This window comes from Netta rufina, assembly GCF_964035555.1.
Source record: "Netta rufina genome assembly, chromosome: 1".
In the NCBI taxonomy this organism is placed as follows: domain Eukaryota; kingdom Metazoa; phylum Chordata; class Aves; order Anseriformes; family Anatidae; genus Netta; species Netta rufina.
Genome location: NC_140123.1, coordinates 199,206,719 through 199,232,422, shown reverse-complemented (window position 1 = coordinate 199,232,422; position 25,704 = coordinate 199,206,719). Strand labels below are relative to the sequence as shown.

The 25,704-nt window shown below is 39.5% G+C and overlaps 1 protein-coding gene across 4 annotated transcripts in view; it reads right to left on the bottom strand.

Moving 5' to 3' along the window:
- The window catches only part of DMTF1 (cyclin D binding myb like transcription factor 1), a 28,391-nt gene extending 2,969 nt beyond the window's left edge, over positions 1-25,422 (bottom strand). For 2 of the 4 annotated variants that reach the window (XR_014619028.1, XM_084299454.1), the window contains exons 1-15: positions 25,296-25,422; positions 19,156-19,272; positions 18,518-18,637; positions 17,444-17,538; positions 16,571-16,685; positions 13,544-13,620; positions 12,142-12,299; positions 11,334-11,366; positions 10,055-10,164; positions 9,087-9,315; positions 7,249-7,400; positions 5,782-5,991; positions 3,365-3,450; positions 2,576-2,734; positions 1,480-1,866 (exon numbers count right to left, since the gene is read on the bottom strand). Coding sequence is in view for 3 of the 4 variants with exons in the window: in XM_084299454.1 (XP_084155580.1) it covers positions 1,480-1,866; positions 2,576-2,734; positions 3,365-3,450; positions 5,782-5,991; positions 7,249-7,400; positions 9,087-9,315; positions 10,055-10,164; positions 11,334-11,366; positions 12,142-12,299; positions 13,544-13,620; positions 16,571-16,685; positions 17,444-17,538; positions 18,518-18,637; positions 19,156-19,264 (2,040 nt within the window). In the remaining variant the exon portion in view is untranslated. Of the gene's footprint in view, positions 1-1,479; positions 1,867-2,575; positions 2,735-3,364; positions 3,451-5,781; positions 5,992-7,248; positions 7,401-9,086; positions 9,316-10,054; positions 10,165-11,333; positions 11,367-12,141; positions 12,300-13,543; positions 13,621-16,570; positions 16,686-17,443; positions 17,539-18,517; positions 18,638-19,155; positions 19,273-21,719; positions 21,812-25,295 lie in introns of those variants that run through there. The other 2 variants (XM_084299456.1, XM_084299455.1) reach the window with 2 other exon arrangements.
- Positions 25,423-25,704: the final 282 nt, after the last annotated feature.

Here is a 25,704-nt window from a genome sequence, read left to right as displayed (position 1 = left end):
AGCTGCTTACTTCCCACCACCCATACCCACACTGCCAATATAATACTTGCAAGTGCATAAAAATAACACTGACTTAGAGAAAGCAACATTTAGGCATGTCTTTCTAGAGTAACTTTTCATTTAGAAACTCACAGACAGTCTCTATTTCCTGGAATTTAAGCACACACATCAAACTTGAACGTGACTAGAAGGAGAAAGCAAATTAGAATTATAAACTCAGTTTACTCTTTTGTACAGGAAGTTTAGTACTTCTTGATACTCTGCTAGCTATAAATGATTCCTGCGAAGTTCAATTAGGAACTCTGCTTTTTGCAGAAATTTACCAATTCCAACTTGAGAAGCTGCATTTTTAAACAGAGTAGAAAGTGGATGGGCTGCCTCAACTGCTGAGAATTTTATCACAACCATTTCAATTATGAGATAATAGAAAATCCCCTGCTTTGATGTATTCAGGAGCCAAACACCTGTGTAGCAGCAGACTGTAGAGGTAGTGATCCTCCTCTTGGTAAGAGCATAATGGATAGGCAGTGTCTGTTTACTTTTGCAAAGACAAAGGTTAACTAAGTCCAAACGTATTAACAATGGATTTTTCAACATGGATATAAAGCAGAATTACAGCAACAGTAAAGCGCACTGTTCTGGAGAACAGGAGGTGGTATTCAAATCTAATTCATCTCTTTCCACAGTCTAACCTAATCAGACTTCGAGAGAAAGACGCATTTTCTACCTACTAAGTAGAGTTACATTCATTTTAGTATCTGTTTTCCTTGCCTTATTCATTATGATAGTTTCAGCAAAAGAAAAATGGAGGAATTTAGTATAAACACTCCAAATGCATGAAATCATTTGGATAAATTTGTTTCTGCACCTGAGTTGTTGAAGCTGAATAAAATCAAGGTCAGAGAGATAGATGACTTAAATGCTTCTCAGTCCCATTTAACAGATACTTAACTGGGAGTACACTGTTTAATAGAAGTCCTCAAAGTGGAAACTGTGTGCACCTAGAAATACATTATTAGATTCACAGGACAACAGCTGAATATTCTATCTCACCTCCACTGATCAGCAGACTATCTACCTGTAAAGTGCATGCATCATACACTTATCAGCCTGGCTGAAAGTAACAGCACCAAATGGTAACAAAGACAGCTGTTCTGTGCTACAAATACCACCACTTTCCACTGCCCTCCCTCAGGAGTACCCTGAGTAGAGAAGCAGCTCCACTGCTAGGGAGGGATTCAGTGCCCACAATGAAGTCACATCTAAGCCTGAGTTCCAAATTAAATCCTACCTCTTTCACAGCCATAACATAATAACAAAGCTCAGAGACAGAGGATCTGAAAAAAAATGCTCTTGGAGCTATGATACGCATTAAATCACTGACATTCACATGAATAGCTTAACATAAAGGTCAAAGATGCAATGAAATCCTTCTGAATACAGAGAGGGAAAAGGATCAGGTATCATGCAGTCCCTTACCTCAGTGACGTAGGTGCTGGGTAAATCAGAGTGAGAATCCTCTTCTGGTTTCAGGTTGGCATCCGAAATCTCCTCTTCAGTTTTCACCATAACTCCATCCATCAGCTCACTCCTATTCCTGCTGCTGAATTTTGAGGCATCGCCTTCACTGTAGGCTGCCTGCTCTTCATCGCTGAGCTTGGACTGATGGATGTCGTCTGGGAAGCTGTTTGTTTCTAGGGTGTCAGGAGGATCTGTCAGGTCAGCTGGCTGAATGTCTGAATCAACAGTAAGTTCTGCCTGAGTGACAGAGGAGGAGATGTCTTCAGCAGCAACAGTGCGGATGATGACACCTGGTGTGTGGCACTGTACTGTGACATTGTCACTTGTACTTAACAAGTGCTCTGGCTGTAAGCAGTATGTGCAGAAAAAAAAAAGAAACAAACAAACAAACAAAACACTTAAGAGACTCTTTTCCTCCCAGCATCCTCACATCTTTCAGCAAACAGAAGCAAAAGAATTCAAAGTAATTGCTAAGCATAACTTTGAGGTCTATGTGTATAGAATGTCAACCCAGATCATCCATTATCCTTGTGTTAACTGTTCTGTAATTCACAAATGAAGTACAGACACAGTATGAAACACAGGCAACTATTCAGGTGAGGATTGCTGTGGATTCTGAAGATTATAGAGCTTTTTTTTTCCCCCCCTTTTGCATCACATTTGTTATTCAGTCTTCAGTTTCCTCCCCTTTCCCACCCTCTAACAAAGACTAGCACTGCACTGTAGGTTTTGAGAACATGAGCACAGGCTCGTAAGAATAACTGGAGACATCAGGAAATTTGTATTTTGTTTTGCTGGGACAAGCCACTAGATGGAGACATCCTGTTCTGCCACACTAAGAACTAACCATGCTAAGTTTTCAAGCAACTTGAAGAGTGTTTAAAAACGATTAAAAAAGAAACGCTCATGTTTCAGCAATTTAAGTGAAGTAATGCTGTTATGATTTGACTGCTTTTCAAATTTAACAGGCAAACAGAGGCAGGCCCCTGAACCATTACGTTCCCCTCCCCACCACTGCCCAAACTTCAGTCATTTCACTGCTCAAAATACATACAGATAAGGCATGAACTATGATCTGTTCTGGGGAGGCTGGAGCAGCAGCAGCTGTCAGGGTCAAGTTAGGACTAGCGGTCAGCGTTAAAGGCAGGCCTTGGCTTGAGCTCGTTTGTAGTAAGTAGGTGCCTGGCGTTCCAGTAGGCTGGAGGTGGAAAGACTGCAGAAGACAACACAAGTTTAATACCCAAACACGCTGATTTCCTGCGCCGCACTCAGAGCATGCTTATTTACAGCAGCTAGCCCCACTGTAATTCCCCTGGAATAAAACAAACAGAAGCCCAGTGCCTACTGCTCTGATTCCTGTACTGCACTCCAGAAGGAGAAACAAACTTGGCTACAGCTTTAGGCTACTGAAACATCTACTAAGGCTAACAGACTGTATGTGTTATGCTGTACAACAGCAGGTAAGAAATAAATTAAATTTACTCTTAACATCGAGATGGAAGACAAAAAATGCTGTAAGTTGTAGTACAACAGAACTAAGAATCTTTACGTGCTGGGAATTGTCTCATGTCAGATTTCAACAGAACACAAGCACAAAAGAAAACTTTATAGCACTAATGCACTGAGACAGATTTAAAGCATTTAACTATAACTCACATTTTATTTCACATCCCTAGTATGTCACATTATTTTGGAAATACACTTTGCTTTGAACTTCTCAGTTTTAGATCTGTTAAATTCCTCTTTCCATTTTTTTTTTTTTAATGCCCAGTTCCACAGACTATGATGTATCTGTGCTTAACACAAAAACTACAGTGACAGATACCAGTTCTCTCTTACTTACTGGAAGAATCTCAAAGGTCTGTAGTGTTCCACTGTTTAATGTTATGGTCTCGGAGTCAACAGTGGCAGCAGGGGAATCTGTTGAGGCTGCAAAAGGAAGAAAAAAAGAAAGGTTAAGTGTGTAAACCAAAGTGCTTCAGCCCTGCAGAGAGCATAGCACTGTAATTGCTACACAGCAAGGTATTGTTAATTCCAGTAATATAAAAAAGAAAACCACGGCGATCCTAACGACAAGTTATTCTAATTGGTACTTAAGATACAATACTATGTAAAGGTTCCAAGGGAGAAAAGGCAAACAATAAAGTTACCTGACATCATCTAATTACTTAAGATGTATAATGAAGTTTGTACGGGGTTCTGGTGCAACAATATCCTTCGGATTATTATTATTATTTTTTACATGGTGTCAGGTCTAATACTGCTATGACTCCCACAGACTACTTGTTCTCTCTCTTTTTTTTTTTTTTTTTTAAATAAAAAAACCTTTTCTGCCTTCTGCAGTATGTCCATCACTGCAGAAACATCAGATGTTCCTTCCCCAAGGTATTTGCTTATCTTGTGTGTTGTGGTTGAAGGGTATAAAAGTTGTAAGTATTCCTATCACAGGTAATTATTTAATTATTCTCATTAATATTAAAAGGAGCTACGAGAACCACTAAAGGTAGTTTATGTATCAGACATTTCAAGATCTCCAGGTAAAAACAGGTCACACATAAGGCTTTAAAAAGCATTGAAAACGCTGTTCAGAATCATAATGATGATTTTTAATTCCTGAAAAACTCACAAGTTCCAGAAGGCAGGAGGCAAATTAATTCTTTATATCAGTACCAGTAATGCCATAAATACTAGAAGGGCAAAATACCTACTTAATAAAGACAGCAATGCTACAAGCACTGGAAATTTTTCCATCTCACAATCTGTGGCTTCAAAGTAGACTAATTTTGGTCTCTAAGAGGACAGGAGCTCCAATTTTGATTAATGTAGTGGCATGTTCAAAGTTTCCTGCTGCAGATTTCCTGACATCCAGTAGCAGACAGCTGTAAAATGCAGCCTGTCTGTTACCTAGCCAATCATGTTCATAAAGCTTATAGGAATTACCCCTTTGAAATGCTGAGCCTTCTCTCATATGCAGCTGAAATTGGCTAATTAACAGGTTCAGCTCTCAAGGGATTGAGAAAAAGGCAGACAAGACACAACATTCACTTTGATTAGACAAACACAAATTCTTCAGGAAAGCACACTAACACGGGGAAGAGACTTGTTAGGCAGATGCAAAGGCAAGTGAGATCACAAAACTCCCACTACAGGATTACAGAAAAGACTAAGGGTTACAGAATACCAGCTGGCTCATCAAAAACCAGTAGCTTTGACCAAAATTGGCTGAGAGTATGAGACTACAGATCTGTTACTGCAGGTAAAAAGTTCTTGGGTTGACGTTGCATGGAATTCTAATTAAGAAATAAATGAGACAAAATGAAGATGGCACTTAAATTCATTAAGACTGGCTAATCGAATGAAATTATAAACAGAAAATTAGTTACCAAATGCCTTTCTACTCACATGCTGAAGCCCTATTAGCTAACATTTTAATCAGCAAGACTGAAGCAACAAATATTCTTAATAAAATTCACAAATGACACACTTAAGAACAGCAGACAATGGAAAAGACAGGCTGCATATGGGGTGACTGGCTTGGAGTAACTTAATAAGATTAGCTACAAAACCAAACAATAAGCACTACAGTCAGGGTAGAGCTGGTAACAAATGTTTGCTAATGAGCAAAGCTCATCCTTAAGAGGATGGGAAGTAACAATTTAAAAAAAGTGGTTAGAGCAGATTGGTTAGGGCAGATCATCAGCTAAACTCATCTGTGTGACACAGCGACTAATGCCTTCCAGACTCTCTGTGCTTAGAAGTAACTGAATAATGCAGAACAAGACTGGAAAAAAATATTATATTCCTTCTTGCTTCAATGCCCCTCCATCAGATGTTAGGCATAGAGGTGTCTGCATTTTACAAAAGGAGATCTGGTACATTATATTCCTTGCTACGGACAAGAGTTATCGGAAGAAACTGGTAGATTACACTTATATTCTGCATCTTCATTAACAGACTTCAGTATGTTCTCAAGAAGCCTTTTCAGAAGAGGCTTTTGGAAAGAACACGTTATGTGGCAGGCTCTTCTGTCCATGTAGAGAGATGTAACCCCTGGGTGCAGCTGCTCCAATTGCAGCTTCTAGGGCCTACTGTCACAGAAGTGCCTAAATTTGCCTAACGAATTTAGAAATGGGGAAACGGAATCCAGGAATCCTTATCTGAAGTTGATCACAGCAGAATTAACTCCTCCTTCACCTTTTTAACAAAAGAATGCTTTAGGTTTCATTAGAGGACAATGAGCCATGCATTTCAGCTACTTACAGACATGTGTTATCTGGACTGGGATCTGCAAAGCTGTCATTGGGCTTGAAGCATTGCCAGCATTCTCCTCTAAACGAGCCACCCGAATCTGCACGTGCTGAACCCCCGAAGTGGAGTTAGTGTTTGGTAATCCACCTCCAGATCTGTTCTCAGAAAGCTGTTGTCCTGGATTTTGGTTCTCATGCAGTTGCTTAAGGCCCTTTATAAGTACTGAGAGAAAGAACACTGATGCTAAAGTACGTTGAAGAAGGACATTTGAAATTGTGCATGTGAGATTTAACCAAGATGAGAAAAACAGCAAAATCTTCCTGAATTTGGAACCTAAACAATTCAGACATTTTTCCAACTACACATTTAGCACATATATACAAGACCTTTACAGTTAACCACTGGAGTGAACCTGGCTTTCTCAAGGAACCTAGACATTTTAAAATTCTTGGAAAATACAGAAAAGCTCCTAACCTTTTGGACCTCTTCAAGAACAAGCATAATATCCTCCCAAGTTGTAATTAAATGCCGTACCACTGGCTGTGTAATGCTGCTATCACAAATAAAACCTCCAATTTTACAAAAGATGGAATTAGATTTGAGAGACTGACAGACTTGTCAGTGGAAAAGGGGACCGAGAAACAGAATTCATCTCAGCAGCTACACTGCAATTCTTCATCTGCACACACACTGGCCCACTGCTCAAACAAAAGCACCCACCTACCTTCCCTACTATTACTTTGGTCCCACTGAGGGAGCAGTTGAAATATACAAGGTAACAAAAATTGAGTCCTGTTTTTCTAGCATTCAGTATAAGGGAACTGCTACACACCTCATTTCTGTGTCTCTGACTTTTTTCCCCTCTCTCCAACACAGAGAAAAGGAGGACTGAATGAAAGTTCATGTCAACTGAAATATCCTGTGTCAGGCACTGGTTTCTCTAACCACGAATGAAAGCTATGAATTACACATACTAAAGGGAGCTTTATAATCTCAATTCTTCCCCTCTTACTCACCATACAGCTAGTAACAGATCTGCCTTCTGTTACAATTAACATAAAATAAAAACTGTGTGAGGTGGTTAAACATTTTGAAGGTAACAGATCTAACCTGAAGCGATACTGCCAGACTCTCCCACCTGAAGAGGCCCCTGTGCTCCACTCCATACCAAAGATCATCACCATGAGATCTGCCAGCTGAGCTGCTTAGATATGTGCTCCCACTTCAGCCAAAGTGAGGGCGGTTGGCAAAATCTACTGTTTAGTTGTACAAATCAGCTTGGCTTGTTTCAACCGAAACATATAAGGGACTGGATGTTGGTGCAACTTAGCCAGCAGATATAAGGGGCCAGTAACTTCCAGTATAGGAGCAACGTGCTCTTGGGCCATCAATGCTTAAGCAGACAACAAAATGCAGCCCTATTCCTCTGACATTTGTGAAAGGAGCTTTCAGAAGATAAGCGTGCAACTAGTACATTACCAGGGAATGAAACATCTTTGTGGTTTGCAATCTGCCTTTTAATGGTCCACCATTTACTCCGAAGCCACTGCGGTGAGCGGACACTACTCCATCCTTCAGCTAGTAAATCCCAATTGATGTCATTTTCATCAGAAACTTCAAGTTCCGCTATCCTGACAAGACAGAGAACAGATTTACCTGTTAGAAACTACCCTCCAGACTGGAAGGGCTGTTGCACATCTCTGGTCTCGTCAGATGTAACAGAGGCCAAACGGCATGCTAGTGAATGGTCCGCCTGAGCTCAGCAACCGACAGGCTCCCAAGGCTCCACGCTGCCAGAGGTCAAGCAGAATCATCAACAACAGACGATGGACTAGATCTCTCAGGTGATCCAGTCCATCCCCTTGCCATGCAAGGTTATTCTCCTTATTACACGTACATTAGGGCTCTGATCAGATTATTGTTAAGCATTCCAAACAATGGCGCTTGCATCTTTTTTCTTTAGAAAACCATTCCCCAAACACATCTCCAAGGCAGGAAATGTTTCCTGAGATTCACCCTGAGCTTTCAATTAATTAATTTCATGTTATAATTACTTCTGTTTTCTCCTAAGTAACACTCATCCATCCTTAAAATGAATTTTTGCCTCCTCTCAGATGCTTCTTAGCCAAAGTAGATGAAGTTAGCTACAATACTAAACAGTTCCTCATAAATTAAACCCATCGAGCTCTCCAGATAAGGGACAATCTTCACAGTTCTGGCAGATGTTATGCACACACTGGGTTCTACCAGAATTTGTCTGAATACTATAAATCTCTCTGAACTGCCTCCAGCTCATCCGTACCTGGAGCACATGAAAGAGAGGTGAACAGGGAGAGGGGAAAGGATTTTTGTGAAAATTTAAGAAAAGTTCTCTTCATAAACCAAGTAATAGTACCAAATACTCTCACTAGTTAAAAAAAAAAAAAAAAAAGAAATAAAAGGATAAAAAAGCTACCAAAACCAACTCTGAAGGATGAGTTAAGGATATCTGAACTAAGACTAAACAGATACCATTTGTACAGAAATATTAAGAATTATATCCGGCACATACTAAAATGCAGAATCAGGGTACTCATTATGAACTCAACTCAAACAGCTTCAGGAAGTTAGTGAATAGTGCTCTGTAAGTAATGCTTAGATTCCCTATATGCCTTGGATTTTTATTCCCACCCAATCAACCCATAAAAATCCCCTGGCTAAAAAGCCTGAGTTAAAGCCATTTGAAATGGGAGGAGGACTGGAGAGAGCAAAAGATTTCCAAAGTTACTGAGATTTTCACTACCAGGTTGCTAATTCAAGTGTAACCATCTGAAGTGCTAATCAGCACTGATCCCATCAGTGTTTGGCGGCCTACATGAAATTCACTTGCAGTCTCAGCTTAGTTCTTTGTAGACGAGATGTCCACATCACAGAAACCACCACCACACTTGCCCCTTGTTGGTCATCTCAGCTGAGAGGCCAAGGACTGAACGGGCAGGGAGACTGAACTACCCTCCAGTTAAGGGTTAAAGCGCATCGGTGGGGCAATGTGTGGGAAGCTTGCACGGTCGCTGCCTGTGCTGTACCTGTTCTGTGGAATAAAGAAGACTGCAGTCTCCAGGGTTTTCAATCTGACACCTTTCCCGAGCACTAAAATTCACTAAAAAAACAAAAAACAAAAAATACGTTCAATAATAAATCTCTGGGAACTGTAAATGCAGCAGTGACTTCTGGAGGGTTCTAGTTTTTAGAGTTTAAGAAACCAGCAAAAGGGACCCCAACGGAATCCTGCTAGCATCACTTATTCTGAACCTTCAAAAGCAACTAAAACAACAAACCTCAAGATCAGATTTATTTCATCTTCCTTGGTCCATTCAGTTCCCCCGCTTTGTTTCCAGTTGAGATAGTTGAGCCATTTAGAGCGGCACTGCTTTTCAGAGCGCGTTCCGACCCGTTCTGCTACGGCAGCCCAAGATACACCTTGCGTGACAATGTCACCTGGTACCGTGCTGGTTAGCTCATGAACTACTTCTGCTAGCCTCTTTTCTTCTTCCTCTGTCCACTTTCCTGAAAGAGACAAGTCCTCCAAGTTAGCCAGCAGCAGATACTGTCTGTTCTGTTCTGTAACATGTCAACTGATATTTATCTTTATTGCCTAATCCAGACAAGTATTAACACTCATACTTTCTTACTTTCTCTCATACTGACAATTTATAATATATCCATTCTTGCTTAATAGGTGCATAATTCCAGTTTTCCATTCTGCTGTCAAGTTTTAGTCTCTTCTCCTCTTGCATATGAACAGAACACCCCGCAGAACTGATCGAAGTATTCACCAAAGCAAACCGGTCCAAGCTACCTGAGTTACATGAGTTGAAGTAAATTAATCACGTAACAGCTTAATTTACGAATTAACTACCTTAACTACTAACTTACTTAACTACCTAAGGTCTGAATAAGTTTTCCTTGCATTTGAATATATACACTGCACATAATATTTTACTCCTTAAGTGCAGCCGTCTCTTCTCTGCATGTCTGTGAACACTCAACACAAGGGGAAATACTTCTTAATCCACCTCTGTAAAATATGCTCCAGTGGCATAAACATCTGATGGATAATGGGCTACAAAACTGATTTTTAAGAGAAACAGCAGACATCTCTACTAAATGCATTCTAAAAGTGTCACCAGATTTCACATTATAAAGTCACCCAGTCCAGAGTTACACATCTCTGAAGGCATCACTGACAAAGGCAACAGGGTTTTAATTAGACACTTTAATTAGACATTTAAGGTGTTTACCTTACCTGTGTTGCAAGTATCCTTCATCAGTCTACACCGATCTTTCACAGACGAAGCACTTCTCCCCAGTGCAGCTCCTATCGTGGCCCAATCATTACCGTGCTTTATTCTCAGCCTGAATAGAAACACGCTCATTAACACCATATCCAGTTATGAGATTACAACATTATTCTCTACAAAAACAGGATAAATGTGCAGATCACAGGCTTAAAGAGAGAACGGGGAAGCACTTTGATATTGCAGTATAGTTTTCTTAATGTATTTTTCTGCCATCACTGCAAATTTTTCTGTGTGTTTCTAGAAGCCTTCTTCTAGAATGGTGGAGCTAAGCCTCAGGACACTTGCTTATAAAACATTTAGCATCTGTCTTACAGGTGTGTTGTGAAGCTTAATTACTGTGTTAAACACAATATGAACGTTTAGATAGACATACAAAATCCATTCCACTCAATTTCCTCAAGGAGTTTCAGGTGGTACAGAGACCGCTTGAGAAATCTAAGTAATGGCTGATGAAAACCCAGGCATCCTAAAATTTAAATTAGGCAAAACACTGCAAAATCACGTCCATAATTTTAACGTTTCCTCCCCCACACAATACAGGGATGCTTAACATGCTGAGTCACAACTACTTATGGCACAACTGGAGCCACAAGAACCTTGTGAATGACACAAACCAGCTAAATTGATCCAAACAAATCCACCAACACAATGTAATAAAATTACATTTTATTACTCTGCCCTCCTTCAGTCCAAAAGGGTTTCTTCAATCTGGTCAACCCAGTAAAGCTGCAAAAGCAGGTAACATCTGCAGCTCCTACCCCTTGACCTAATAGGCAAAAATCAAAGAGCCTTATTGACAATTTCTGCCTCTCCACCATATTTTATTGGTCAAGAGTAGTATTGTAGTATTTCCCCTATAATTTTCTTTAGAAATAACCATTCATCAGGTTTCCTAAGAAATGGGAAAGGATGTTTATCACAACCACAACTGAGCTCGACCAGGCTTGTAAAAATCTGCAATGCTGTTTTCAACGGAAGGCTTATTTTAGAACTTAGTTGCATGTTGCGTAACTCTTGAATAGACACTAGAAAATATGCAAAATAATCAAAACATATATTTCATTTCTCCTCAGATTAATTTACTGACCACACTTTTCTGATAGAGTTGGAGCACTCAAATTCACTTGCAACTTTTCAGTTATTTCACATAACAAATCCCAGTAAAACTATTCAAGCTACTAAATATAAAAAAGATAGCATGAACTTTTTATTAAAAAGACTTACTCTTTAAGCTTTTCAATTTCCTGAGGTGTATACCTAGGTGACAGGTAAATAAAAATACATTATTTTTAATAAAAATCACATAGAACAGATATTTTTGTTTCACTAACCACATATTAAAATTTTAATTACCTCAAGAGATTAAGGAATTTCAATGCTAAGGAACAATTTCAATGCTAAGGATGCTTGGAAAGAACGTGAAGAACAAATGCCATTTTTCATGCTACTGCATTTCTAAGATTCCTCATTTGCCACTAAAAATCACCATTCTTATTGAACTAATTTCTAAAAACAATTAAAATTTCATGTATTAGTCTCTCAAATAAACAGCTATTTTTTTCCTTCCTCAGTTTACAGCCACCATAAGGCAGAATTCCGTTAAAAAAATCACCATTGAGATGATGTTTTCATTTTCAACCACGTTTAAAAGCTAAAACCTAATGCCCTCTAGCAGCACTTCCAGATCACACCATACCCACTGCTTTACAGGTAGGGGAAACTAAGGGCATAGGGATTAGGAGCAATTAGCTCAAGGTCACAGTTCTAGAAGGAAACTATACCTCAGCAGATCCATGCTTGTGTCAAAGTCTTCTAATTGCATCAGAATCCCCTCTGCAGCCTGCCTTTTAAGTTGTGGATACCATCAACTTAACTATTATCAAGGTTGATCAAGCAGAATTCAGCAGAGGTCACATAGGAAGAGCTGGGTCTGTTTGGCTAGTATCTTCTGGCTCGTGTATAACATGTCAAACATTAAACACATGGCCCTACTCATACCAATAAAACCATGCAGCATTAGAGATTTTCATACTTTCCAACATGGTTTCTGTCATCATACATGCGAAGAACTCTTCTATAAACAGCAAAGAGAGGCCGATTCAGACCCCAAGCTATTGTCCTGTAGAAATCTTTTCTTTCATCTTTTGACATTTCAAATATAATTTCAGTGGCATCTTTTATTCCACGGGCCTAGAGGAAAGTATTTAAAAAAAACCTTAGATAAAGTCTCCTACAGATCAAGAAGCAGAACATTTATGAACTGAAGCTTAGCATGCTATTATGAAACTTTCTATGTATTCCAAATAAGACAGTCCAGAATTGAAAGTATTTATGAAATAGCTACTTTAAAAACAAATCTTTGAACATTAGGTGTTTTTTTTTTTTTTTTAAACACTGAAGTTCAAGTAGACATGGGAGATTTTTCATCCACATACCATCTTTCCAGCGTTGTTTTATTATCAAAAGCTGAAGTGTCATTTATAACATTATAGAAAAGACAACTGGATGGAATTAGCCTGGATCATGTAAGTGGAAGTTGTTGAATGGTTTTGTATCCATTTATTACCTAATTTTGGATATTCTTCATCTGAAAGCAATTTTTCCAATTAAACTACTCTTCTTGTTCAGATGGAAACTTAAAGTAGATTTTTATACAAAAACACTGGAGTTAAGCATAAAAGCAAAGCTTTAGTTTGATTTCAGCTTAAACTACAATTCCAAAAGACAAGAAACAAGATAAATGGGGTAGTATGAATCAAGTATGAATCAAATGATTCAGCAGTAACTCAAGGAAGTCATCTAGATAGCTTAACAACGCTCACCTAGATTTAGAAAATAATACTTGAATGATTTTGTGGGAGAAACTGTAATACAGGTGTGGGCAGACAACAGATTTCTACAACTAGTCCTGAGGGATTTGTATACCAATGATGACTCATTTCAGGGCTTTTTTGGATCCCCAAATGAAGGATGGTGAACCTGTAATATCCAGGCTATATATTCTCAGCTACAAGCACTCAGCTCAAATATTCTCAGCTGTAAGCCTACCACAAATATGACTTATTGGCAATTATCACTGTCAGCATTATAACTGCATGCCTACTTCTACACTGAACTCTGACACCGATATATTAATGGCAAGAAAGCAGATACATGCATCCGATCAGTGTACTAAAAGCAAATACAAATATGGCATTGAAGGAATCTGGAAGTTGTATTCAACACTTTGTAAAGAAAATGAGCTTTACAAGGTTACATTTGGTAGTCTTTGTTCCTGTGTACTATTATCTTATGTATTTCAAACAAGTAATGACCATTTCTATGTACTGATCAGAAGTGTGTATAACACATTCCGGGAAGTGCTGAAGAAAGTTGATTTCTAGCAGGAGCAGCATTACTACACCAACTGGCAGATAACATACTCTAACACATACCTTTAAATAACGTTCAATGTTACTCATCAAAATGTCGATTTCTTCTTTTGACCACATTCCCTGCTTCCACTTATGGCCTTAAAACAGAAATGAAACTAAAGTGAAAGTCAGCAAAACAATGTATCAGAAAAAACATGCTTCAGTATTGCAATTAAGGAAGAAAATGGAATATTAAGTTTAGCTACTTAACATCTGTTTAATTTTAGTTAGTTTATTTCAGAACAGCTAAAGCATCCTCAGTAATAGTCAACTGCCAAAAAATGTTTAAATAAAGCATGTCAGACCCCTTCTCAAAACCATAAATTTTTAAAACACAGAGCACAGACTCCTCTGTGTGCTGTCAAGTCATGTTTTCAGGCTCTCTCTTCAACCACAACTTGAAAATTTCTCTTTAAACTGACAGCTGAAATTTCCATGCACTCGAATGATTCCAGAAGCTGGGACCTGATATGTGACTCACAGTACTACTCAAGAAATTAGCAGCATTGTGGGGTTCTCTTATATGCCTTACTGCTTCCCAAGATGTGTGCAGTGCTACCCACTGGAGTACTGTCCATAGGGGTGTCTTTTCACAAGCTGCATCCTCTCTTTTTTGCATTGGGAATAGCGTTCAGTGGTCACAGACGGAAGAAAGACTCAAGGTGTTTTATTTCCCAAAATAAAAGTGTAAAGTGAATAGAAACAAACCTTTTATTTACTCTGTCTGTGCCCTTAGTAACTTCAATGCCAGCTAAGCTTTAAAAGTAAAAACAATTGACATTATGCAAGGAAAAAAAAATCAAATTTGGGGTTTCTCAATAAAACATTAAAACACTCCTCCCTCAAATTTACATACAAATTTTTCTTTTTTTCCCCTCAAGCTTATAACATACTTAATAGCAACGATCGCTTATAATTAAGATTAGGCTGGTGACCCAGTTTAAGTACTGGTGAGTGCTGGCTACTTGCCCATCTCTGCTCAGAAAAATCAGGGTACTTCCTTCTCAGCCTCCTAATTACCGGAGCTGAGAGGCAGATCGCACCAGAGAGACTGTTTACTTAAATCCAATTATAATGAAAAGTACAGGCGTTATTACTAATTATGTTCTAACTGATCAGAGAAAACTCTTCCCTTGTGCCTGATGGTTTCAGTATCTTCTTCCACAGCTACAGAGGCAGAACAATAACCTATTGCTATAGCTGAGAATCACACCTCTATCGAAGTACCTGAACTGACCTCTACAGGGACACAGCTACCCTTTACATGAAATTCCAGCTATTTTAGGAAAGGAAGTCTGTTTTGCACTTCACGTGTTTGCATATTCAGAGCCAGGGTTATTATCCCCACAGTTCTTGAAGAAAAAAGCATTCTTATCAGGTGGAGATTGCTACAAAATGAGAAGCTCAGGCAACACCTGTCAGACTCCGAGATACTCTAAAAGGAGATGCACAGTGGGATTCCTTCACAGCTTATTTCTGTGACAGAGCATGGAAACCCCACAAAAGGCTCAGCTAGTATGGTTTCACAGATGTTTTTCTGAGCATATTTTATTGGAAATGTCTTCCCAAAATTACTTCTCTTAATTGCAATCACTAGATTTAGTGCCCTCATTCATTCACAACTGTAAATGCCACTTGATATGCCTGTGAAAACAGCTACAAAAGGAACAAATGCAGAAACTTTCTAACATGTGCAACAGGACACTCATCACACATAAGGTCACCAAGCCACATGCAGTCAGTCATTTCTCTGCCAAATCACCAGTACTTGCTCCTTCAGTCACAGGTGAAAATGCGCTGCTCTCAAAGTCCTTCACCACTAGCTACTGAAAAGATGGCACACTCTGCACTTCCTCTCACCCCAAAACGCAAAAAGCGTGGCACACGGTTTCTACCAGGCTGCCTCTGTACTGTGATCTAAAAGGATGTATCTTTGCTATCCTACCTCTCACATAATCCCTGCACAAAACACTAAAAAATTTAGAAGCTCTGTACATCTAATAAATACCAAGGATGTAGAAATCTGTTACAAGCAACTGCACATTTGGGACCAGTTAATGTAATGGACACAGACCGCACTGCTCAGCTCCCTTCTTCTGAATTTTCCATATACAACACCCAGATTCTGCATGCCTTGCCCACATTTTTTTTCACTGGCTCAACAGCCCTCTGGAGTAGAAATCACGGGGTAAGAGATCATTTGATTCAGTGAGAGAAAACCATTTTTCCCCTCAAGTTTTCTAATAAAAAAAGATCTTGCTTTGGACTGACTGAAAGAGATGTTTTCCTGTGAAGCATTAAGGTCAGGACAAGAAAAACAGCAGAGAGACGGAGGAAACTGCAGAGACATGTCTTCATTTGACATTATAGAAACTGTTTCCCAGCCTTTAGAAAGGAGGCATGCCTCCTGGGGGAAAGAGGCAGGACCCAGAAAAAAAAAATCTCTAAAGTTCAGCAACTCTTAAATTACATGATCATTTTGAAAGGGAAATATGCCAGTGGGGTGGCAGTTTCAGCAGTAGGAACAGTTACTTCAGTAGGTCTTGGTCTGCATAATCCCCATTCCATTCCAGAAACTGTTTAATACGAATCACAACTGAGCAGTCAGACCAATAAGCCCTACTCAGAGGAAGATGTGTTGACCTGAGCACAAATTCATTTTTTCACATTGTACCTCCCCTGTGATTGGAGCTTCCCAACTTTCAAACAGGCCGAAGTGCAAACGGAACAAACACACAGCTGTCTGCCCCACCTGCGCTGGGACACTTTACCTACAGCAGTTCTCTATTATGGCCACTACTCAACTGTGGCCACTCTTCCACTCCAAGAGCATTTGGGGTTCCAGCTTTCTTCTTGCATACGAAGTCTAAGAGGGATGGTGAAAACTTAATGTATTAGATCTCTCTGCAGTTTTAAAATCAGTCTTCTCAAATATCTTCAGCAAAAATGCCAGAGATTTATTTATGCAAACTGCAAAATGTTCCTAAGAGGCACTTGGAACAGCTTACCTTCTTACAGTGTGGGAGAATCTTATTCTAGATATCCTACCTTTATTTGTTAGGGAATCCTTATCCTCTTTGGTTGTGAACCAGGCTTGACTAACAGCTGACACTTCTTCATTGCCCATTGGGGAGATTTCATCCAGCTGTTCATTCTGAAGAATCTTGAAAAGACAAGTATGGAATCACCCAGTTATATCTTCGGATCTTTCTATCACCTTCTTCCATCTAACATGGAAGCATAACTTAAAGGAAAGGAAACCGTCACACCTAGTTCATCTTGCTGACTACTCAGGAAGTGCCACTTTTAGATTTGCTATTAGAAGTACATTCATCTTTCTTAAAACACATGAGTAAGATATAGCATCTTAACACACAGATGCTGTGGGAATTAATTAAATAATTGTCTTCATCCTGTTTAAGTTCTAGTGACTTGGATTCTCACTGGCTTTGGTGGAAAGAGGACTGCGACCAACATCTCCAATACAGAACTTTTAAACATGGTACACCCGCAATGAGAACAGAATGCAACTATGAGGACTGCGTGACAAGATAGAGCAGATTTAGGCCTGTTGTGAAGATTAATTTATAATAAAATAGCAGCAGAAATAATAGATAAACTTGTCCTACTTCTGTGCTGACTCCCACAGAGCAAATAATTAGCATTGGAGGGCTACACCTACCACTGTTTACTGTATCACTCCTTGGGCAGTTAGATTCAAATCATCACTTTTATAAATAAAACGATTAAACTGCATTTTTACGGAACACTTATAAACAAGATCTGTGCTCAAATACAGCAGTTTCATACTAAAAATAACCTTATTCATTTAATAAGCCTTTTCTGCTCTGTTTCTCTTTTCATTGCCATTTACATAACAATGTACATAAAAATTAGGTCAATTGTGAAGTTTTACTGTACCTGAATCTGAGTAACAGTCCCTTCATTAATCTCATCTTCAGCTACCTCAGTGGTAGCAGTCATGGTCACCTCAAAGCTCTGATCATTTTCTGAAACTTCAGAATGGATAAGTTAGCTATATACCTTACTCTTGTAACAATTTTTTTTTATGAATGCTATAGTTTTTTTTTTTTTTTTTTTTTTTTTTTTTTTTTACAAATTTCCACCTTTGCTCTGAAAATTTTAAAGGAGCCTTATTTAGTATGATTTTGTTGGCATTGTAAAAGCATCAAGATGATTACAAATTATTCCTCTTCAAAAAAATATATATATAGTTTTGAAACCTTCAGTTCTACATGTGACTATAGCCAGGAGCTAATATGAAGCATGTAAATAAAAGATGTCTGATTTGGTACTGTATCAGTGCTTTCTTTCTGGTGCTATCTTCAGGATTTTCCATTTGCTAACGGACTTTCAAATCTTTTGGCTGCATTCTTTTCTCCTAGTTTTCCTACAACTTGGCAATACCTTTAATTTTAAGGGTTTTTGTAAAGTTCCACCAAATAAATAGACACTCGAGGTATCGTAAATTGGTACTTTAACTTGCTACATCTGGTTTTGTCTCTGCTAGGGAAATTGTATTAACTATTGTACTACCTAATAGTCAGTACTCTTAAGACTCAAATTCAGCATGCAGCCTACTCTTTGTATGTCTAGATTAAGATTACCATATATTTTGCAACAAACATGACTTTTCTCAATATTACAAAGCACAGAAATGTTAACTATACTGTCTGATACTGTTTTGCAAACTCTTAGAAAGAAAATTGCATTTACTTTGTTGTTCATTCACTTATCCTTGCACTTAATTCAATACACCTGTACCTGCAGTCCTCTAGCTTTAAGGCAGGTTTATTTTGCCAGTACTGCGTAGATACAAGTTGCTGCAAAAACATCCAAGACTGAGAGGTAAAGATGATATTAGTAACATTTGTAAATAAAACATACAAAACATTCTGGTTTGTATGCAAATAATTTTAATTCTTACTAATAGAAACACTTGCTTCAGGAGCACACAAACTTAAAACAACTTACTTGGAACTGCAACAACAGAAATGCACGGAGTGGAGTCATCAAGGCTTTGATCATCCTCTGATAAGCAAAGCCGCTTGTGGGGAGGCTCAGTGCTGTCTTCAGAGTCTACTTCATCAGTTTCTAACAACAAAACAAAGCAGGTCACTTTCTGTTTACAAAGTGGAGCTCCTGAGAAAAACCTGGCAGACAAAGACCAAAACAGAAGTAGAAGCAAATGGGACAGGTTGGTTCAGAGCTTTAGTGCTGCCCAGGACCTTAGCATAAGTTATAGGCAGTAACAGGTCATATATGTTTTCTGTGTGGTTTTATTTGTGAATTCCATCCACAGCCCATTATCCCTCCTAAATTATCTCTCTGCTGCATAAAGAAAACCTTAAGTCTACAGAAATTTATATATGTGCTCGGTTATAAGAACACATCTGCACAGAAATAAAACAGAACAGCTATAACCTTGTCAGGTATACATACATACTTTTCAGATTTACACCTCCTGTAACACTTTATCCTTACTTAAACTGAAACAGAAAGCATCTTCAGCAGGGTAAACACAATCAAAACAGCTTGTATAATTTAGAGGTGGGTAAGAGTCAGATCAATAAAAAAATAAGACAAAAACCCTACGTAAAACAATTCCATACCATTTTGAGGGCAATGAAGTATAAGGTTTCCTTCAGTGTCTTGAGTCAGAGTCACGGAGTTCACGGTGTCTATCGTCACTGTGTCAGACTCTTCTTTAACTGTGCTCATACTCAACCCTGAAAAAGCAATACACAGATTAGCTTTCTTCAGACCGCCACTTAGTCCATAATGCTGCCTTCTTTTCCTCAAATAACCCATTTAAACTCAACAGACAATGCCAAATCTCTATCTGTTCTTTCCCATGAACAATTCCAGAGTTAGAGATTTACCTGCCATTGCTTTTTCTGCACACTTATACATCACAAAGAGTAATAGCAGGTAGTTTCAAAACTGCCTGTCTAGTTAAAAATATGTAATACTAACTCCCCTATTCAGAAACATTTACAATCTTTTATTATATAATAAATATTTACAAATAAAATAGATAGAAAGCTATGACATTGCTTTTTCAGCATTTCTAAATTCTCCACAACTCATATTATTTGTCTCTCTCGTATTTGTTACATTTCTCATTGAATAATTTTACTATTATGTAACCTTCTACAGCCAGTCAGGAGCGAGGAATATTTCTGGAGTCATACTATTCATAGCTGGGCTATTTATAGACTGCTAAGCTGCAAAGTTTTCTTCTCCTTCCACACGTATAAGTAACTTGTGAATACTGGTGGTTTTGCTCTACCAGTGAAACAACACAAGCAACAGAAAAGCTGGGTGTATCACCATTATAAAAAAAATTACTCAGCTACTAAGTTGCCTAGGGTAAGCAATACAGACTGAAGCAAGCAAACCGGGGCAATACTAAGTGCTTCTGATAATCTCATTCCCACCTTAAAAATACCACGCAGAAACCCACAGCCTGTAAGAATTTCCAGGTAAACTAGTAGTGCTACTGATTTTGAAAAAAATAAATAAAAAGTTCTAATCACTCATATACAAAGAAATGTATTTTTTTCCCCTGGAGAAGCTAAATGAAATGCTTCTGCAGGGAAAATGCTTAACATCTAAAATATCTAGAAGTTTTGCAATGATTTCATCAGTTTGGAGCACCTTGGTTTGGTGACTGCTTTTGGCAGAGCTTTATAGAAAGTAACTATCACCTATTTCTCTTTGAAGTCCTTTCAATCCTTTTAATGGGTTTTCTCACATTTTACCACCAACAAAAATAATTACATTCAACTTCAACGTCAAAGACAAATGTTACCAAGAATTTTAACCTCCATTAACTACAGCTCTTACCAATTGTAATTATATTACAGAGATTCCACAATATCACTATATTCATACATATGTAGAATTTACAACATGGATTTTAAGTCACCCATGTGATGTTCCTGATACTGTTTCATCAGGAAAGCTTGATGAAAATTTGGCACATCTTTAAGCTTGTGTAGGGACTGATTCCAGACTGAAGTGCTATTACCCTTCTGAACAGGTGAAACATTTCAAATGTTGTTGATGCCTGAAGTCAGAAGGTTCTCAGATTTACTTTCGTGCACCATCAGCAGCAGCTCCTTGCCACATGCAGGTGTAGGAAGCAATAACCTCCCTGGCATTCATCTGCTTCTACATTTTAAAGCTTCTGCCCTACCTTCACTAGAAGTGATGCTTGCTGCACGGCCATGGCACTGATTTATAAGAACCAAACGAGGTATCCTTCACTCTAAAAGGTGAAGAAAGAAATCCTAAGTTGTGTTGCTGGTTAAGTAGACCGTAACTTTTCAACCCATTTCTGAGTTGTCCATCGATCTGCTGAACAGTGAAAAAATTAGACAATTTTGGAGGGCAAAAAGAAATCAATTTTCTTTTTCATGTTCATATATATTTTCTGGGTAACTTTTACTCTGGAGAATGCTGTAGTAAAAATTCCCAGCAAAGTTACTTCAAATGCTACAGATTACTCCTTAATTATGTATGTGAACAGATAACACTAACAGGCTTTTTTTTCCTATAGTAAGTTGAAGGAATCTATTTTTCTTCTCACCACTACAAAGACTTTGATTTTTTTTAACCACATTAGTCTGCTATCTTTATGTCAATCACGTACTTCAGCTAAAGTTATTTTCACACATCTAGAAGCAGAGGAAACTACAGCACCACCCGCAGCAAAAGATTCAGAAGAGCACTCCTTCCTTTTAATTAACACTGCAAGTTGAATACCTATCAGAGCTGCGCTGTTCTTTCTTCAGTTACTCAGGACTTTTATAACCTTCTGCCAACCTCCCAAGAATAGTTTATCCCAACAGTAGGCGCAAGCTCTCTAAAAATGACTCGCGTTGTGTCAGATAGTTGAGATTTAGCACAACTCAAGTTATCTGGCTAAAGGCAATAACCATAACCAAGCTGTGATGAACCAGGGAGAGCCAAATCCTTCACTAGAATGAAAGAATTCCCATTAACTTCAATGGATCAAGCAGAATCACAACTGAAAACTGACTGCGAAGAACGTGAAGAATAAAATCAAAGCAAAATGGGTATTTTGGATGTTATTTTTTATTAGTTAAACTGCACAACTACAAAAATTGGTTCTTTCAGGCTGCATTTCCACCAGGACACGATCACTAACCTATGAAGATATCAATTGGTGACTGAAAGGTGAGGACAAAAACGTCGTGGGTCACTGCAGTGATTCCTCCTGTGTGAATATGAAATAGTCTGCAGATCTCCAGACCTTACAAAAATCACAACTTTACAATAGAATGAGCACATATGCTGGAGTTTCATCACATGTAACGTACAGTGGGACCACTCAAAGCGTACGGGGAATGCAGTGGAGAAATCACGCTTGCTGCTGCAGGCACCAACACCCTCTGATGCAGGTTTCCTTGATGCTGGTTGCAGGGACACTGTACTCACCCCACGTCCTAATGTTTCACCAGATGACAGCCAAAGTCATACTAAACATTACCCTAACACCACACAGATCTTTTAGGATGTGCCATACCACTTCCGTTTAGCAGAATTTAGAACTTTTCATAACTTCACTTAGCGAATACATGCTTTTGAAAATGCAGTGCTTTCTATTAAAACTAAAAAGCTCACTTGCATTTTAAACTCACGACCCAAGTATTTTTTAATGCTACATTCCAACACGCTCCTTACAGATAAAAATCTGCCACCAATTTTATGTTCTGAAGGAGGGTGTTAGCTTGCAGGGAAGGGAACAGTCTTGGACGCACACACACTCACTGTGTGGATGCGTATTATGAAACACAGCGAAGACAATAATCACCAATTTCTAAGCTAACAGCTCAGAAATAGATGCAAATTTAATAAGCACTTTTTGAATTTTTAGATTTTTGTGTGTTTACCAAAACCAAAAATTCTTAAGAGCTCATGATAATTTTAAATGGGTTTCAACACACAACCAATGAGATGCAAAAAATATTTTGCCTACAAGAACCATTTAATATAGAATTCCATTATAAATTTTCCACTCTAGCCATAAAATACAGCTGTTATTTGTTTGGGAAAACACAGAGCAAATTTAGGCAGAAAATAGCAAAGCTGATTTTATTCTGAATTACAAAAAGAGGAATGTTTTAATACAAAACTCCTATAATTCGTAATCATCTTCATCAGACAGATGGGCTGAACTGTTCCGTGGGCTGTAAAAATTAAGCATGTCTAAGAAATCATATTTCTCCCTTACAGACAGAATTCTGTCACTGTGCCTAGTTATCAGCTCAATCTTATGTCTAGGCTGTGGACTGAGAAATTTTAAAAGATTTACAACGATGTAATTGTACTAAAGGTTGTGTTCTTAACACTGGGCAAAAGGAGTATTTCACTAAACTTGTTGTGAAGCAAAAAACGAAGTCTGCTAAGGGACTACTGAGGTTTTAACAGGAATGCTCACATTGGATGCACTGGGATTTCAATGCATTCATTCACGAGTAATGCAACTGAAGAAGTCATTCCTGGTTTAACAAAACCTGGATGTTTAGTGTATCCAATATCACGGCTTTTCTGATGTCAACACTCCTACACACAGTTGCGAGTTTTTTCTATTTGACTAGTGCCAATGCTCTAATGCAGTATTTGATGAAAAAAATCCCTTTTTTCCCCACACCAAAGTGGTTACACTCAAATCTACAAAGGCATCACAGAGGAACTGACTTCAACAGCTGCAGCAGCACAGGCAAGAAGGGGACCAAAATGGGCAGATATCAAACAGGAGCCGAAGACCTGAGTTCAACATGCACAGATTTATTAAATTGTATCAGCAAGAGATTGCAGTCCTATAAAAACAATCACATTCTACTTATCTGTGGTATTTAGAGAAGCAGACCATCACAAGAAGAAATATATGGTAGACAATGGGACAAGCTGTTCTCATTTACATCGACGCACAGTTGGCAGAACTCCAGGAGATCCAGCCTATCCATTGATATTTACATAAAAAGCACTGAGTACGCTCTAAATGTCACATACATACACACAGCAAAGTTACGGCTGTTGAAAAAAAAAAAACAACAATTTTTTTTTTCCCCTCTTCTCAGTAATAGAAAATGGCTCAGGCACAAGTACATTAACACGGATAAGAATCTTTGTAAGACTGATATGTACTCAAATTTATTTTTTCTTTCATGTTAATCCAGTTTCATGTGTAGCATTAAGCAGTAACATCTTCACCTTTGTAAGCAGGCAGAAAATTAGCATCCAAAATATGATTGTTATCCTAACTGTAGAAGGCATAAGACTGATAAACAAAACCACAACTCTCTTGCTTTTCTGATGGACAGATGAGCACAGAATTAACTCTTGTAAATAATAGAGTATTCAAAACTGTAAGGTACAGCATAGAAACATGGGAAGTGTTTGGGAGGTCACTGTCTCTTCTACATTCACGTTTTACAATTTTGAACATTTAAGACAAAAATAAGCATTTTTAGAGGTTTTACATTTAAGAAGCTTTTATTAATGTTCAGTCTTCCGGATAAGTCAATGTCACATAGAAAAAATTATTAAGTGCCCAGAAAGCAAGCATTAAGTTGTTGCCTTTTCTGCACTGATGGAAACCTGTCTGTAAAGACTGTATCTTCTGCTCTCGTAAAGGGATTTTAACCATGCTGTCAAGAAAACAACTTAAATCTCCTGCCAGAGCAGTGCTGGCAAACGGAAAGGATTTTCTTGATTACCTCAACACATTTCAGAATGGCCAGGTGTGTCTGAACAATGTTAATTCTTTGTGAATGGGGGCGTACAAACACGATCTGTGAGCCAAGGAGTAGAAGTACGATACGCTTCACCATGCCCAAGTGCACAACCAAGAATAAAGAAACCTCAAAAAGGGCAAAAAAAAGAAGAAAAAGCAAAAGCTTCTCCCAGGACAGCTCCTTCGCTGTGGCAAAACGGAGTATAATTGCAATGTAGTGAAGGTTGGCACTGCTCTTAGATGAAACCCCTTGTCTCGGGGATTACACACTGCAGAACCCAGTGAAAAACAGAGCCCCGAGGAACCTCAAATCACAACCCTGACTGAATAAATAATAATAATGCAACAAAACAGATGGAAGCCAAAACTTTTGGATACCACAGTCCCAGAGTGGGGAAATCAAGGGATCTAAGTGCATTCACACAGGTAGCCTTTTATTACAGACATCCAAGTAAGGGAGGAAAAGAGTTTAAAACGAAAACAGTAAGAACAAAAATATCAACACCACACAAAAACGGGTCGCCCTCCCCAAGCGAGCCGCTTTTGGGTAGTTTTTCCATCTTTCCCCCAATTTCTCACCTCCCCACCCCTTAAATCCCTTCCAGAGAAGGGAAGTGAGGAGAGAACAAGGAGAACGAGGGGTCTGGGAAATGGAAAAGGGGAGAAAAATGGTCGGGGAAGGAACGACCCCAGGGCGGCGCCTCAGCGCCCCGCTGCCCCCCGGCCGCCAGCGCCGCCATTTGGTCGCGGGGCGCCGCCGCCATTTTGCCGCCCTCACAGCGAGCGGCGGTGCGGGCCGAGCCCGCCGCCAGCCCGGCCCGGCCCTAACCCAACCCGGCCCGGTTGCTGCTGAGGAAGGGAGCGGCCATGAGCGCCTCCATCTCCCGGTCCCCTCAGCTCGGCTCGGTTGGGCTCGGTTCAGCCCAGCCCGGCCCCGCCCGGCCGCTGCCGGCCCTGTCAGCCCGCAGGCCCCCGCGCACTTACTTCCTGTTTTGGGTCCGGGCACTTGAGAAACCAGGATGGAGGCTCCGAAGTACCAGGATGGAGGCGCCGAGCGGCGGCGAGGGAGGAGGAGGAGGAGGGAGGCGGAGGAGGAGGAGGCAGCGGTGGGGCGAGGCGCAGGCAGCCCGCCGGAAGGGCCCCGCCGCCCGCCCTGCCGCCGCTTCCGTCAGAGCCGGGCGCCACAAAGCGCACGGTGCGCGGCCGCCCGAGGGGGCAGCGCCAAAAAGCGCACGGAGCCTTTCCTAGCCCCGGGCACGGCTCCTGTCATAGAATCACAGCATCGTTAGGGTTGGAAAAGCCCTCCAAAATCATCTGGTCCGACCGATGTCACCCACCAAACCATGTCCCCAAGCACCACGTCCAACCTCTCCTTGAACACCCCCAGGGACGG